General features: G+C 46.5%; 1 protein-coding gene across 1 annotated transcript; it reads right to left on the bottom strand.

The window, feature by feature from the left end:
- Positions 1 to 9,544: 9,544 nt before the first annotated feature.
- Positions 9,545 to 15,295, bottom strand: CD24 (CD24 molecule). The gene is made up of 3 exons (XM_032275130.1): positions 15,062 to 15,295; positions 14,276 to 14,452; positions 9,545 to 11,534 (listed from the first exon to the last, which is right to left on the bottom strand). The coding sequence occupies exons 1-3, from the start codon at positions 15,257 to 15,259 to the stop codon at positions 11,367 to 11,369; spliced, it is 543 nt and encodes a 180-aa protein (XP_032131021.1). The 5' UTR covers positions 15,260 to 15,295; the 3' UTR covers positions 9,545 to 11,366.
- Between the last annotated feature and the right edge of the window lie 1,434 nt (positions 15,296 to 16,729).

Below are 16,729 nucleotides of genomic sequence, written 5' to 3'. Positions count from 1 at the left end.
AGTAGGAAAATGAGCCCCTTCATCCTGAAGGGAAGATCTGGGGGGCATATCATAACATCTACCAAGAAATCCTACCCTTAACAATCTATGGACTGGGCACAGTGGCTCAAGCCTGTAATCCCAGCAGTTTGGAAGACCAATGGGGGAGGATTACTTGAGACCAGGAATTTGAGACCAGACTGGGCAACATGGCAAAACACTGTCCCTACAAAACTTACAAACATTAGCCTGGTGTGGTAGTGCGTACCTGCAGTCCCAGCTACTAGGGAGGCTGAGACGGGAGGATCTCTTGAGCCCAGGAGGTTGAGGCTGCAGTAAGCTGTCATTGTGCCACTGCACTCCAACCTGGGCAAAAGAGCTAGACCTTGTCTCAAAAAAAAAATTTATTGAAAGTAAATATAGATATAAGCGAAGAGCTGGGCATAAAGGTGTTCATTAAAAGAGTATGTGTAACTGCAAGAACATTAGGTACAATCTAAATACCCAATAATAGGAAACAAATTAAATTATGTATAGTACATCTGAAGATTGTAATACTATGTAGCTATTTTTAAAACCATAAATTGGATAAATTGTTAATCACATGCACAAATGGTTAATCAATAACATATTAAATGAAAAAATAGGTTATAAAATAATTTTGTTGAAGTATTTGTGTTTCTATTTACAAACAATTGTATAGAAGCATAAGGAAAAAAGACTGGAAAACGTACACCAAGATGCAAATTGTAGGACGGGTACAGTAGCTCAGGCTTGTAATCCCAGCACTTTGGGAGGTCGAGGTGGGTGTCGGATGCCTGTAATCACAGTGACCTGGGAGGCTGAGGCAGGAGGATCACTTGAACCTGGAAGGGGAAGGGTGCATGAGCTGAGATCTCACTACTGCACTCCAGCCTGGGCAACAGAGCAAGACTCCATCTCAAAAAATAAAAAGGGTCAAATTGTAGTTTTTGCTAGAAGGCAAGTTATAAGTAACTTATAATTTCTTTTTATACTTTTTCCATATTGTTAGCAATGAACATATATTGATTATACAATCAGAAGGAAATGATAAATTTGGGGATTTAAAAACATTATTGTGTTTACGATGGCACATAACAGTAATATTCACAGAGCACAGTGGCTCATGCCTGTAATCCTAGCACTTTGGGAGGCCGAAGCAGGCAGATCACCTGAGGTCAGGAGTATGAGATCAGCCTGACCAACATGGAGAAACCCCATCTCTACTAAAAATACAAAATTAGCCAGGCATGGTGGCACATGTCTGTAATCTCAGCTACTCCAGAGGCAGAGGCTGGAGAATTACTTGAACCCGGGAGGCAGAGGTTGTGGTGAGCAGAGATCACGCCATTGCACTCCAGCCTGGGTAACAAGATCGAAATTCTGTCTCAAAAAAAAAAAAAGAAAAAAATAGCAATACTCAACTTGGTTTACCACAGAAATTTTTGCTTAATTAAAATGTACATGTAAGCCCCAAAGGGAAACAGATCACCATGGAATTGCTGTATGTCGGAGAAGGAGACAGAGCCAGGAAAGAAAGGCCCGTGAGGCTCAGTCTGCAGAGCTCTCTCTTTCATCATTTGCCCCCACCCTCTCAAACCCTCGACTGGGTCTCTTCATGCGCTGTTTAAAAACCATTAGACCTCTATAGCCTGCATCACCAGTTTCACCAAGTGCATGTTGAAGAAGATCTGAAATTGTTTTCCGAGTAAATAAGCAAGTAATAAGTAAATATAAAACCAAAAACATGCTGATAACACATAGTGGTAACATGAAGCTACACAGGAAACCCTGCTTGCTGATTGCAGCCACAGTCATGTCTCAACAGGGGTTGTGTCACTGGTTGTCTTGCCCCACCAAACAGTTCAAAGTTGCTTGCAATCTCATTTAAGATGAGCAGCAACTACCAATGAGACAGCTGGTTGTGCCAATCTATCATTAAGGGAAATTCTTCCAAGTCTTCATAAAAAACAGTAGGTTGCGCATATGACCAGTCACAAGGGCTCACACCTGTAATCCCAACACTTTGGGTTGCTGAGGCAGGTGGATCACTTGAGGTCAGGAGTTTCAGATCCAGCCTGGCCAGCATGGCAAAACCCTGTGTCTACTAATAATACAAAAATTAGCTGGGTGTGGTGGCACACACCTGTACTCCCAGCTACTCAGGAGGCTGAAGCGTGAGAATTGCTTGAACCCGGGAGGCAGAGGCTGCAGTGAGTTGAGATCATGCCATTGCACTCTAGGCTGTGTGACAGAACGACAGCCTGTCTCAATGAAAAAATAAAAAAATAAAACTAGAAAATATTGCCAAAAAATGCAATCCTCTGGAAGTCCAAAGATGTTTTCAAGAGCCAAGCAGCATGTTGGCAGACCCAGGGCTGGGATCCCCTGACAGTGGTGTCTCGGGCACTGGACACAGGCAACTGTGGCATGAATCCATGTGTCCATTCAACCAGACACTGCTGTGGTGGTTACCATACTTTCTAATCTGTAGTACCACTTTACTCATCTTCCAGTTAAAGCTAACCTGCTGGAGAGGTTCTTAGCCTAGGAGCAATGGACGATTGCATATAGTCCAGATGTGTTGTAGGCTATACCATCTGACTTTGTGCAGGTACACCCTACAATATTCACACAAGGAGATTGCCTTACAGCGCATTTCTCAGAACAGATCCCTGTTGTGAAGCAACACATGACTGTGGCTAGAAGAGAGGATCTTGTTTCTGTTTTGTTATTTTTGGTTGTTTGTGTTTTTCTGAGACTGGTTCTGACTCTGGCGCCCAGGCTGGTGTGCAATGGTGCAATCTCAGCTCACTGCAACCGCTGCTTCCTGGGCTCAAGTGATCCTTTCACCTCAGCCTCACGAGTAGCTGGGACTGCAGGTGCACACCATCACGTCCGGCTATTTTTTGTATTTTTAGTAGAAACGGGGTCTCACCATGTTGCCAAGGCTGGTCTTGAACTCCTGACCTCAAGCAGTCCTCCTGCTTCAGCCTCCCAAAGTAGTGGGATTACTGGTGTGAGCTGGGATTATTGATTTGATCATTACACATTGTGTATATGAATCGAAATATCACACTGAACCCCCTAAATATGCACAATTATTATGTGTCAATTAATTAAAAAAACAGGATTTCTAGTGCCGAGAAATGAAAAAAAAAAAAAACTACAGATGACTGAGCTCCACCTCAACCAATTAAATCAGAATCTCCTAGGTAGGTAGAGGTGGCAGACATCACTATTTTTAAAAAGCTTCCCAAGACCGGGACGGTAGCTTCAGCCTGTAATCCTAACACTTTGGAAAGCCAAGGAGACGGGTGGAGTTCAAGACCAGCCTGGCCAACATGGTGACACTCCATCTCTACAAAAAAATGTTTTAAACTAACTGGGTGTGGTGGCCCACACCTGTAGTCCCAGCTACTTGAGAGGCTGAGGTGGGAGGATCACTTGAGCCTGGGAGGCTGAGGCTATAGTGAGCCATGTTCCCGCCTCTGCATTCCAGCCTGGGTAACAGGCATGAGAAGATGTTGATACGAAGAATAGTGAGCAGAGATCAGGAGTTTGAGATCAGCCTGGCCAACATGGTAAAACCTCATCTCTACTAAAAATACAAAAAATTAGCTGGGTATAGTGGTGGGTGCCTGTAATCCCAGCTACTTGGGAGGCTGAGGCAGGAGAATCACTTGAACATGGAGGGTGGAGGTTGCAGTGAACTAAGATCACACCACTCAACTCCAGTCTGGTGACAGAGCAAGACTCATTCTCAAAGAAAAAAGAATGGTGAGCAATTCAGGGCGGCTGGCCATGGGGCTGAAAATTTGGGTTTGGGCCAAATTACGAAAGCCCTTACAGACCATGAACAGTGGCTTCTGTTCTATCTCCTCTAGACAAAGGGTAGCCTGCCAAAGTGTTTTTTTCATTTTTCATCTTTTTAATGTTTATTTTAGATTTAGGGAGTACAACCGCAGGTTCATTATAAAGGTATATTATGTGATGCTGAGGTTTGGGCTTCTAATGACCCCATTGCCCAGGCAGTGAGCATAGTACCCAATAGGTGACTTTTCAACCCTTCATGTCCTCCCTCTCTTGCCACTTTTCAAATCCCCAGTGTTCATTGCTCCCATCTTTGTGTCACTGTGTGCCCAATGTTTAACTCCCATTTATAACCAAGAACATGTAGTCTTTGGTTTTCTGTTTCTGAATTAATTTGCTTGGGGAAATGGCCTCCAGCTGTATCTGTGTTGCTGCAAAGAATATGATTTCATTCTTTTTTATGGCTGTGTAGTAATCCATGGTGTATATGTACCACATTTTCTTTATTCAATCCACCATTAATGGGCACCTGAGTTGATTCTATGTCTTTGCGATAGTGAATAGTGCCACAATGAACATACAAGTGCAGGTGTCTTTTTGGTAGAACAATTTATTTTCCTTTGGATTTGCCAGCCAAAGTTTTAAATTGAGGAACAAAGTGAGCAGATCTATATTTCAAAACATAAGGGTAAGAATAACCACAGGGTGGAGAGATGGGGACAGAGAGGCACAACTGTGACAGATGATGCAAGTCAGGGGAAGGCGGTGGGGTGGAGGGAGAAGAGAGGCAGAACACCTAGACGCTTCTGATTTCGAAATGACAGGATTTTGTGGCTGATTGGAGAGGGAGAGAGAAGAGGAAGGCGGCTCCCAGGCCTGTAATGAAAGTGACTTAACAAGCAAGTGCTCTGGAGAGAAAAGGAGTTGGTCTGTGGAGGAAGGTGATGAGCTCACTTCTGGACATGTTAGGTTTCCACAAGCCTTACTATCTGCCAGTTAGTTGCTAAGCGGCATGACAGTTAAGTCACTTGAGATCCTTTGGGCTCACAGAGATATTTCTTTGCAAAATCATAAATATGGATACCTCCTAAAGTTTCTTAGAAATGCATTGATTCTAGAATTTAGATGTAATTTGAAGAAAACTGAGAAGGAACCCATGATGGTGATTATGTTGTTTCAAAAAGTGCCATTCTACCAAAATTAGAAAAAAAAGCTCTTTTATACTGAATAAGGAATCCAAAGATGACCAAGCCAACCCCAAATGAGGCCTATGAGACATGAAAAACATATGCTTTTCAGCTAACTAAATATTTGAGTTCTATTTTAAGGACAATGGTGGCATTGGATGTGTGTCTTCAGAATGTTTCATTCTAAATAGATTTTGTTTGGCCGGGTGCAGTGGCTCACGCCTGTAATCCCAGCACTTTGGGAGGCCGAGCCGGGTGGACCACCTGAGGTCGGGAGTTCGAGACCAGCCTGTCCAACATGAACAAACCCCGTCTCTACTAAACATACAAAATTAGCCAGGTGTGGTGGCATGCTCCTCTAATCCCAGCTACTTGGGAGGCTGAGGCAGGAGAATTGCTTGAACCCGAGAGGCGGAGGTTGCGGTGAGCCAAGATTGTGCCACTGCACTCCAGCCTGGGCAACAAGAGCAAGACTCTGTCGCAAAAAAAAAAAAAAAGATTTTGCTCATCTTCCCTTTATGGATAATACTTAAATAGATTTTTGTTTCTACACTGTTTGCTTGTATCTTCTAAGGCTAAACTTCATTGAAGAGACACTCACACAATGGCTACTCATTACTCAGTTTAGCCATAAATTATATGACTAGGATTTAAGTGTGAGTATTCAAAATATAACCTCAGAATGGAATTCGGACAAATAAAATAGCCTGGATGAGTTTAAAATCATTTTCAAAGACAAGAGGAAAAAAAAGTTAATTTCTTCCTCAGTGAGGATTGATCATGATTTTGTTTGTTTGTTTCAAGATGGAGTTTCATTCTTGTCACTCAGGCTGGAGTGCAATGGTGCCATCTTGGCTCACTGCAACCTCTGCCTCCTGGGTTCGATCAATTCTCCTGTCTCAGCCTCCTTAGTAGCTGGGATTACAGACCCCCACCACCATGCCCAGCTAATTTTGGTATTTTTAGGAGAACAGGGTTTCATCAAGTAGGCCAAGTGGGTCTCAAACTCCTGACCTCAGGTGATCCACCCGCCTCTGTCTCCCAAAGTGTTGGGATTACAGTCATGAATCACCCCGCCCTGCTGATCATTACTTTTTTTTTTTCTTTTTAAAGTTTCGATCTTGTCGTTCAGGCTTGTGAGCAATGGCTCAATCTCGGCTCACTGCAATCTTCACCTCCCAGGTTCAAGTGATTCTCCTGCCTCAGCCTCCCGAGTAGCTGGGATTACAGGCGCCTGCCACCATGCCTGGCTATTTTTGTATTTTTAGTAGAGATAGGGTTTCACCACATTGGGCCAGGTTGGCCTCGAACTCCTGACCTCAGGTGATCCGCCCACCTCAGCCTCCCAAAGTGCTGGGATTACAGGCATGAGCCACTGCACCCGGCCCCAATCGTTACTTTTTAAGGGTTGGCATGATGGTGACTTTTAGTATTTCAAAGCCTTGCCAATTATCTGCAGACAGCAACTCTTTTTGGCGAACAGTTTTTGGCTTGCTACTGTGCTTTAGTGAGACTGAACCCTTAACCATGGGCTACCATGGGACTGAGCTGCCCATCAGGAACTGGTGGGTTAGACAAAATGATGTGTATATAAAGTTGGGTGTGCACAGTGGTACTCATTGTCAAATGAAAGTGGTATATATAAGATTGGCTCAAGCAGGGCCTAAAGACAAGAGTAAACTGTATGAGAAAGGGGCCCAGATGCCCATGGTCCCTACTCCTGCTACATGACCCTCTTTCTCCCTCTTTCCTTATGGAAAGTTCCGTATGATCAGTTGATTGAGGAAGAGAAAACTTGGGTCTGGTTTATAGAAAAAAACTTGGTCCGTTTTTTTCTGCACAATACATGTATCTACCTAAAAGTAAGGAGCTACAGTTCTACAAACCCCTTGAGGACATCCCTGAAGGACAGTGATGAAGAGAAATACCCCCAGTGGACAGAATTACAGCCAAGCAGGGCACTTGGTTGTTAATTTTGCTTGAAAGGAGAAATGGCCAGATATGAATCTGGCCATCAGGCTATGGCCCATGATTTGGCTGAATGGAATCGGAAGGGACATAAGTTGGTGACAAGATCTAGGGAAGAGATGCAAGGATAGAGGTATATGAGCAAACAACGTGAAGATATTTGTGTCTCATGTGAATGCTCATTATAGGGTGACCTCGGTAGAGGATTTTAATAATCAGGTGGATAGGAGGACCCGTTCTGTGGATATCAATCAACCTCTTTCTCCAGCCATCCCTGTCATTGTCCAGTGGGCTCATGAACAAAGTGGCCATGGTGGCAGAAGCCCAGCAACATAGACTTACATTCACCATGGCCAACCTGGCTACAACCACTGGAGAGCGCCCAACCTGCTGCTGCAGAGACCAACACTAGTCTCCTCTGTGGCACCACTCTCCAGGTAATCTGCCAGCTATGCAGCGGAAGGTTGATTACGCTGGAACTCTTCCATCATGGAAGGGGCAGCATTTTGTTCTTAATGAAATAGACACTTACTCAGGTTATGAATTTGCCTTTCTTGCATACAATGCTCCTGCCAAAACTACCATTCATGGACTTACAGAATGCTTACCACCATCATGGTAATCCACACAGCACTGCTTCTGACAGGGAACTAATGTGTGGTGATGGGACCATGATCATGGAATTCACTGATCTTAGTACAGTATGTCCCTCATAAAGCCACTGACTTGACAGAACAGAGGAATGGCATTTTGGAAACAAGTTACAGGACAATTAGGTGACAATACCTTACAGGACTGGGGCAGTGTCCTCCAGGAAGCTATATATGGTCTAAATATGCTGCTGTTTCTCCCATAGCCAGGTTTGCAGGCCCAGTAATCAAGGAGTGGAAATTTAGTGACACCACTATTACCCCAGTGATTCGCTAGCAAAATTTTTACTACTTTAACCTCTGCTGGTAAGGAAGAATGCTTCCAGCTAGAAACACAGCAATGATCCCACTGAACTGGAAGTTGAGACTGCCATCTAGTCACTTTGGGTTCCTCAAGCCTCTGCATCAAAAGGCAAAGAAGGGAGTTACTGTGCTGTTGGAGTTACTGATTCTGATTGCCATTGGGAAACTGGGTTGCCACTGTACCATGGAAGTAAAGGAAAAGTAAGTTTGCAATACAGATGTCTTAGGGCATCTCTTAGTACTACTATGTCCTGTCACTAAAGCCAGTGGAAGCCGGGCGTGGTGGCTCACACCTGTAACCCTAGTCCTTTGGGAGCCTGAGGAAGGCATTACTTGAAGTTAGGAGTTCAAGACCAGCCTGGCCAACATGGTGAAACCCTGTCTCTCAGTCAGGCATGGTGGTATACACCTGTAGTCCCAGCTACTTGGGAGGCTGAGGCACAAGAATTTCTTGAACCCAAAAGGTGGAGGTTGCAGTGAGCTGAGATCATGCCACTTCACTCCAGCCTAGGCAACAGAGTAAGACTCTTGTCTCCAAAAATAAAATAAAATAAAATAAAATAAAATAAGTGGGAAGCCACAATAAAATTCAAGCAAAGATTTGGTTCACCTTGCCCGACTTATTGACCAGCTGAGATGCTTACTGACAGCCAGGTTAATATGGAATTGACAATGGAAGAAGGTAACTATAAAAACCAACTACAGCCGGGCGCGGTGGCTCAAGCCTGTAATCCCAGCACTTTGGGAGGCCGAGGCGGGTGGATCACGAGGTCAAGAGATCGAGACCATCCTGGTCAACACGGTGAAACCCCGTCTCTACTAAAAATACAAAACATTAGCTGGGCATGGTGGCGCGCGCCTGTAATCCCAGCTACTCAGGAAGCTGAGGCAGGAGAATTGCCTGAACCCAGGAGGCGGAGGTTGCGGTGAGCCGAGATCGCGCCATTGCACTCCAGCCTGGGTAACCAGCGAAACTCCGTCCCAAAAAAACAAAACAAAAAAAACAAAAAAAAAAACAAAAAACCAACTACAGTCACGTGACCAGCTGCAGAAATGAGAATTGTAATAGCTATATTTCTTCCTTATGTTTGTGTGTGTGTGTGTGTGTTTGTGTGTGTGTGTGTGTGTATGTGTGTAACTAGGTAGATAGATCCCTAGATCATCTGAGGGGGTCTTACTCCATCCATTGAAAAGCCTTAAAAGCAGAAGTGAAGTTCATTAAAGAAAACACACTTGTGGACTACAACTTCCACATATTTCCAAGTTCCAGACTGCCTTTCCAGGTTGTCCCTGAACCACCACAAAGATGGTGGAGCTGAGTCTTGGAATGCACTTAGTGTCTCAAAGGAATTCAGGGGTGTGAAAGGAGCATATGGAAGTGACAATTTAATGACCATAGAGGGCCAAGCTCGGTGGCTTGTAATCCCAGCACTTTGGGAGGCCAAAGCGGGAAGATCACTGGAACCCAGGAGTTCAAGACCAGCCTAGGCAACATGGTGAAATCTTGTCTCTAAAAAAAAAATTTTATGTTTTTAATTATTTTTTAAAAATTTAACAGGTTCATAGAACCATGATTACCCACAAAGTATTCCTCACACTGGAAAAACTTAAAATGCAAGATTGCTTTCAGCCATTTCTTTCTTTTTATTTACAGTTTGTGTTCAATGCAAATCAATTCCATAACATAAGAAGTTACTATGAATCAAAGCATAAATACACAAACACAATATACAATTCAAAATGGATGTACAGCATTCTGGAATGAAGCAAAAGAGTGTTCATTCACACACACAGTAACTTCAGATCCGTTCGATCTGTTTGTTCCCATGTAGTCTTCTAAAGATGGAAAAAAAATGACTTTGGTCATCAAGACTACTGTGGCCATATTAGATTACTGGAACTTCTAAGCATCAGTGTGTGACCATGCGAACAAAAGACTTCAGGGAGTGTCAATTTTCAAAAAGGTTTCTGTGTGTCAAGGCAGTTGCAAAAGATTTACTGCAGAATCAAGCCCACTTTTAGGCTTAGGACCACATTCTAACTATCTAAAAATATTGACTGATAACAAAAAGTGTTCCAAATGTGGCTATTCCAATCCATAGTTGTTTAAAAAAAAAAAAAAAGTATGTACAGGAAGAGTATAAAAGTTTTTGTGAATTAATGCAAATTAGCTTCCAGTCTTCACTTCCCAAATACTTGATTTACAGTTTTGGCTCTTTTACATTTTTGCCTTTTTATTTCCAAGATTTGTAATTTTACCTTCAAAATATCTTTTTTTAAAATTGTAAAAAGTATTCAACATATGCAGAAATAAAAAGCATTTTTACAGCCAGTCATGATATCTCACACCTGTAATCCCAGCACTTTGGGAGGCTGAGGCAGGCAGATCACCTGAGGTCAGGAGTTTGAGACCAGCTTGGCAAACATGGTAAAACCCCGTCTCTACTAAAAATACAACAATTAGCCGGGCGTGGTGGCGGGCGCTTATAAGCTAAGCTACTTGGGGGGTGAGGCAAGAGAATTGCTTGAGCCTGGGAGGCAGAGGATGCATTGTGCTGAGATCACACCACTGTACTCCAGCCTGGGCAACAAAGCAAGACTCCATCTCAGAAAAATAATGATAATAAGCATTTTGAAATTAGTTGCGATCAACGCAATTCTACTCTTTAAAATCAGTACTAAATGCATGTAGTGCTCTTGTTGAATAGAAATAGGTGATAGGAAATGCCTACCATTTGACTCTATATGGATAATCAAGAGTTACTCAGAATGCTTGGACCTGGGGGTAGATTCTAATTCATCACTGCCCTGGCACATGTGAATTACTGCATAAAAGGTCAAATGCAATGTCAAATCCAAAGCCTCAAGAGGAAAGTGAGTTCAGTTCTCAAGAGAACAGTGATAGCTTAACAATGTAAAACTTCATCTAGAGTATATCAGCATTAAATTAGTGCTGTCGAAACAATACGTTGAGGAATTACGGTAACACTTGGAAGTTCCTCCTAATGTACATATAAATAGAATCATGGAAGCTTTCTATATTACCTGTTTTATGGCCTTATAGAATTAATGAACCAAATGAAAACTGAATCTCCATTCCACAATCACATCCTTTATTTCTATTCTTATTTTCAAGGAAGTGTCCATATTTCTTAAGCCACATTCAAGGAAATCATGTCTTAACTATTTTGGATGTTTCCTCTCCTTCATCTTGTACATGAAACTCCAGCAGATTTAATATTGGCATCCATCATCTAGTCAAACCTCTCACACGTTCTTTAAGCCAATCAAATTTGGGATTCTCAACATTTTCTGTGTCAATAAAAGATGCGGAATTAGTAGATTCAACGAAGACCTGTTTTTCCTTGCCACATTGGACTTCCAGACGCCATTTGGATTGGGTTTAGAAGATGGGGAAGTACGGATGTTTCTTGGCCTGAGTCTCTTAACAGTAGAGATGTAGAAGAGAGAGTGAGACCACGAAGAGACTGGCTGTTGACTGCAGGGCGCCACCAGCCGCCTTGGTGGTGGCATTAGCTGGACTTGGGGCCGCCGAAGTACTCTGGGAGGAGTTACTTGAAACTGTTACAACAGCTGTTTGATTGGAATAAATCTAAAATATATAAAAAGTAACACGGGTAAATTTCCCCATCACAGCTACCTCCACATGCTCTGATATAAAATTAAAGTAGGTGATACATTCTTAGACTGTTCTCTTACCATTATTCTCTTACCCACATCATTAAATCCTGAATCCTTGCTCAGCCCACCTAGGTCATTCGCTTTAGTTTCAAAACAAACTAGAGATGCCTCAAATGCCCAGTGGCAACAAGAAGAAAAAAAAAGTTATTCCATAACTTTAACTCCTGTTTTTATTTCTTTGCAAAGGAAAAAAGACCAGGTTAACTAATTCAGTTTCCGAGATTATACCGACTTAATGGCATTGCAATAATGTCTATTTTCCCAGAAAGGGAGAGATTTTAAAGTTCTACAAAAAAGTAGAGATTTTTAAATATTGTAATAGAGATTTACGGAACTAGAATTAACTGGGTCACTGTCTATCCTGGATTTGCTAGATAACTTTCACATATCCATTTAATAGAGCCTTGGCAACTTAGCCTTTTCCTTAAGGGGGAATTGGGCTCTTAGCTACTCCCTTGAAATTTGAAATAATAACTCTTCTAAAAAATGGCCACAATATTTGTGTTAAATTGAAAATGAATTTTTCCTTTAAGGCAGAATGACTTCAGGAAAACACCATGAAGTCGGGAGGATTTCACAAAAGAGGACGAGAGGGTATGGTGTTAAGTTTCACAAACAGCAGCCTCACTGGTCACTAAGCTCAGTGCTGTGGCCAAGAACCAAGGTTCCCCCAGTGTCCCAGCGTCTGAGTGGCATCATTCACCACTGATTTTTCAAGCCACGAAATGCACAGTCCAGTAGGGCACGTGATAATCTCTCCTTTGTCATGGAACAAAGGCAGATCGGAGTTTTCAGCCCTCACTGCAAGGGAGGGTTTACAAGGGCTTCTGATTACAGGCGGGAGGGAGGACGTGGCACCAGGCAAGAGTCTGGGCCCCATGTACATTTGGCTGCCTATTAATCCAAAGATAAAGCCCTTCTACATCAGCACCAGCTCCTTTTGTTGTAAAACCCGTAAGGTCATTAAACAAATATTGACTAAAGAAATACACAAATCCTATTCAAAATAGATTAGTGACAACAACAAAAAATCTTGATCAAGTCAAATTTATTTATTGGGCACCTACTGTGTGCAAGGCTGAGTGTGTCCCATCAGGAAACGGCACTCCCAATAAAGGAAAGCATGGATGTGGTAATTTACTTAAAACAGGGTGCCTGTATCGGAGACCTGATTTGGGAATCCCTGAAAGTAACCTGTTCTTTATTCACACAATGAGTTTTGGTGCAGCAGGTGATGTTTTCTTTTTAAAATCCAGTGTATTGATCCGATAATCTAAAGATCCTCTACAGCAACAACAAAAAAATTTTGTTTATTAAATTGACACTAAACAAAATTTTCTATTCCAAGCTAGATTTATTCGCGTTATTAAAACTTCTCACTTAAAATGTTGGAGGAGAAAAACCTGGTCCGAGAGGAGATGGGGCAGGGAGAGGAGGGAGCCAGTTTCTCCCGGCCGCGCCCCTCCCCCACCAAAGAATTGAGCAAGGCTCGGGTGCGCAGCGGACTGGGAGGAAGACAATAGGGTACGTATTACCCTGCCCGCGGTAGGGAAGAGCGCCTCACACTCTCAGGCTGCACTCCCAGGTAAACCTGGACGTTGGATGCCTGGGGACGGCGGACCCAGCGCTCCCAACTTTTGAGGGAGAAGCCCCAGGGACAGTCCTCGATTAACCCCAACCGAAGGCGCTGGAGAGCGGTCACTCCCATGCTCCAAACCCGAACTGCCCCAAGAAACGTACCTTATTCGCCCCCGCCCCCGGCCCCGCCCCCGCCGGGGTCTCCCAGTCCCGGGTCTATCTCGCCGGCGTCGTGCGTCCACCCTCGAGGCAGCGCTGAGCGGCCCCAGGTACCCGCACCCAGGGCGAGGTTCCCCGGATAGAGGGTCTGGGGAGACGGCGCTGGTAGCGACGACACGGACAAAGCCTGGCGGGGATTCGGGACGGAATCGTCCCACCATGCTGCCTCCCCAGAACTAGCCAAACTGGGCTAAAATAACCTGGGGCTTCTAAGATAACAAGCGTTGGACGTGAAAGGTTGCACCGCAGAGAGCGCTACGTCAGGAGAGGGTCCCCGCCTCGACTTCAGCCCCAAACCTCCCGGGACTGGGGCTTAAGATAGGGCCGGATAACCAGAGCTTCCCCGGGATCCCCAAGCCAGCTCCGAGGGTGGAGGATGGGCGTGAGCCGCGCTTCCCGAAGGGGACCGTCGCCTCTCTTTGTGTAGAGCACTGGGAGCGCGAAGACACTTCTAGGGGAAAGTAGGTGCTCCGGGGACCCGGGACGACGTCGCACCGGAGCCTGAGCTCTCAAGGCGCTCTTCCCTGCAGACACCTCGGGCCCCTGGGTGAAAGTGGGCAATAGGCACCTGGCTGCCTGGGAAGGGACAGCGTGGAGCCTGGGGTGGGGCAGGGTCCTCTCAGCCCGCGCGCGGAGCTGCATTGTTCCCAGGGCCGTGGGAGGGGACGGGGGCAGCATGCAAGGGAATGGAAAGGGGTCCACATGGCCTTCTCCCCGGTCAGCTAAGCAAGATTCTCTCCCGCTCCCTGTCCGTGGCCCGAGGTCGGGGCGCAGGACGGTCCCCAGGGACCGGGTCCATACCCCGCCCCCACCCTGGGCACGGCCCTCGAGCCCCGCCGGGCGCCAGGGCCTCACCTGCGTGGGTAGGAGCAGTGCCAGCAGCAGCAGCCCCAGCCCGAGCCTGGCCACCATTGCTCTGCCCATGTCCCCTCCGTCGGTGCGCGGCGCGTCTCGCTGGATGCCGGGTGCTTGGAGAACCGCTGGCTCCGGGCGGGCGCAGGCAAGGTGGGGAGCGCGGCGAGCCGGCGGGACCTTATATACCAGGACAGCCACAATAGCCGTGACGTGGCGCCGCCCGCCCACCCCGGCTCCCCTCCGCCGCCGCCCGCCGCCTCCCCGCCTTCCCCGCCCCGCTCCAGGCTCCCCAGCGCCCCCTCCCCCGCCGCCGCCACCGCCGCTGGGGCCCTCGCGGACCGGGAGTCCCCCGGGCGGCCGCCGCTGCAGGTGGGCGGGCGCCGCCGGCTGCTGGTACCCGGCTGGTTTCCCCCGCCGGCTGCGGGCTGCAGGCAGCCTGGCACAGGCGCCAGCGACTCCCACACGGGACCCGGGGCGCACACGCGAGCCACACACGCCGCGCGGGGGGCCGGGCCCAAGTTTCCTTTGTTTCCCGGGACCTGCCATCTTATGCCCCAAAAGAAAAGTCCGCGCCTCCGCCGCGGCGGGGCAGCCGCTGGTCCCGGAGCAAGTGCGCTGCCACCCAGACTGCAAAATGTGCCCCGGGACCCGAGAGGGGCCGCGAATTCCAGTGTGGCCGCGTGGGGGGGCGGGCGCCGGGGCCCCTCGGGCGGGGTTATCTCTCTGCCCGCCGCAGAGGAAAGGGGAGCGCGGCGGGCGTGGCGGGGACGCGGGCCGGACGCTCACCCTGGCCGACGGGACCCGGGCGCCGCCTAGCGCGAGCCCTTCCAGGAGGGTCGCGGGGCTCGCAGGCGGCGCCCGGGTCCGGAGCGATCTGCGCGCTCGGCCCAGCGGCCGCGCCCTCCCTGAAGCCCCTGCTTTGTTTTGTGAGCGCCTCGTGTCCGCCGGGCGCTGTGAGCTCAAGAGGGCGTCCCGGGTCCTCATCCTCCCAGGAGCTGGAGACCCGCTGCCTGACGCTGCAAACTATGGGGTTTGGGTGCCCCGCGCTCCTGCCTACGGCGGGAGAGGAGGAAACCGCCCACCCTGAAGGGACCCCCCTCTCCGGCCCTGAAGGCCCCACCGCCCTCCCCACTCGGCTCCTACTCCTCCTCCCCGCCCGGTCCTACTCAGGGGGCGGGAACCTCCCTTCATGGCGGTCCCGCTACACTTCACCTTCCCTCCCGAATTCCTGGGGACACACTTTTTCGGTCTCTGTTGCCGGTCATTCGTTTAAAGAGCAGAGCCATTCGGGATAAAGCCGTTTACTTATCCGTAGTTGCCATGAGGCAATTTAATGAACTGGCACAAAGAAGAGATTCGTCATTACTCTTTAGATTTTGGTGGAATACTTTTGTCCTATCCATCCTGTTTTGAAAACTTGAAAGCATACGGCAAAAGTTGAAGGAATTTTACTGGGGGAGTATTTTGAGTTTAAATTTTAATTGCAAGACTTAATCTTTTTATTGAAGGTTTAGCCCAGGTGTTTTTCAGTTTTTAAAGCAAACAGCCAAGACCAAACCTAGTATGGTTGTAAATTTGTTTAAATTTCACTTTTGCAGAACAGTTAGGATTTTTGGTTCCATTTTTAATTGCAAGACAGTCCTTTTATTTAAGGTTTAGCCCAGGCATTTTTCGGTCTTTAAAGCAAACCACAGAGTAGTGAGATTCTAAATTTGTTTAAATTTCACTTTGGCAGAATGGTCTCATTAAAACAAAGTAAGTTTCAGGGACCTAAAGTGACAACGAAATCTGCAGCCGGTCTGTTGACTGAATCGGGACTGAATCGGTTTGTGCCTTGAAGGTCAGCCACTTTAGCTCAGTAACTTTCCAAGCACGTTTAGGATGTGCTTGGGAACACAGGAATTTCTGTCGAGCACGAGTGGACTTTCCTGTTTAACAGTGTAGCACATTATATAGAAATACTCCGGCCCAGCTTCTCCATTCCTCTTCCAAGGTGAAAAAATGGACTGTTTGTGGCTCAGGAGTGCCGGGTTCCAAGGCAGCGCGCACAGTATGTCCTCCACCAGCTGCCTGTTGAACTAACTGGTGGTATTCCTAGGATAAGAGCTTCTAGAGACAAACTGCCAGAGTTCAAACCGTGGCTCTGCTCATTTTGCTGGAGACAAAAAGCCTCAGTTCCTTCATCTATAAAATGGAGATAATAACATCATCACTAATTAGTGATTAAAGAGTTATTGTATTTGTAAGTGTTAGAATCCTGCCTGCCCCAGATTAGTAGCTCTCACTTCATATTTGCTCTTCTACTGAAGGTGCCAAGAACCAGAAGGTAATTACCTTCTCTGCCGCTGTGTGATACATGAAAGAATATCAGCCTCCAAGTAATACCCAAAACTGGCAAGGCACTCTGGATCTGTGCTTTGTGAACCATTTCAGAACCAGCTAATGAAACTGCAT

This window comes from Sapajus apella, unplaced genomic scaffold, assembly GCF_009761245.1.
Source record: "Sapajus apella isolate SASKATOON/1434 unplaced genomic scaffold, GSC_monkey_1.0 scaffold6, whole genome shotgun sequence".
NCBI lineage: Eukaryota > Metazoa > Chordata > Mammalia > Primates > Cebidae > Sapajus > Sapajus apella.
The sequence above is the reverse complement of the archived record's forward strand: the minus strand, read 5'-3'. Positions and strand labels throughout refer to the sequence as shown.

Bases quoted from the DNA above. Each gene is read 5' to 3' on its own strand.
- CD24 (XM_032275130.1), bottom strand. From the start codon at position 15,259: ATGAGGACCCGGGACGCCCTCTTGAGCTCACAGCGCCCGGCGGACACG. The intron at 14,453-15,061 runs GTGAGCGTCCGG...CTGGTATATAAG, and splicing joins CCCGGGTCCCGTCGGCCAGG to GTCCCGCCGGCTCGCCGCGC. The intron at 11,535-14,275 runs GTGAGGCCCTGG...TATATATTTTAG, and splicing joins CACTGCTCCTACCCACGCAG to ATTTATTCCAATCAAACAGC.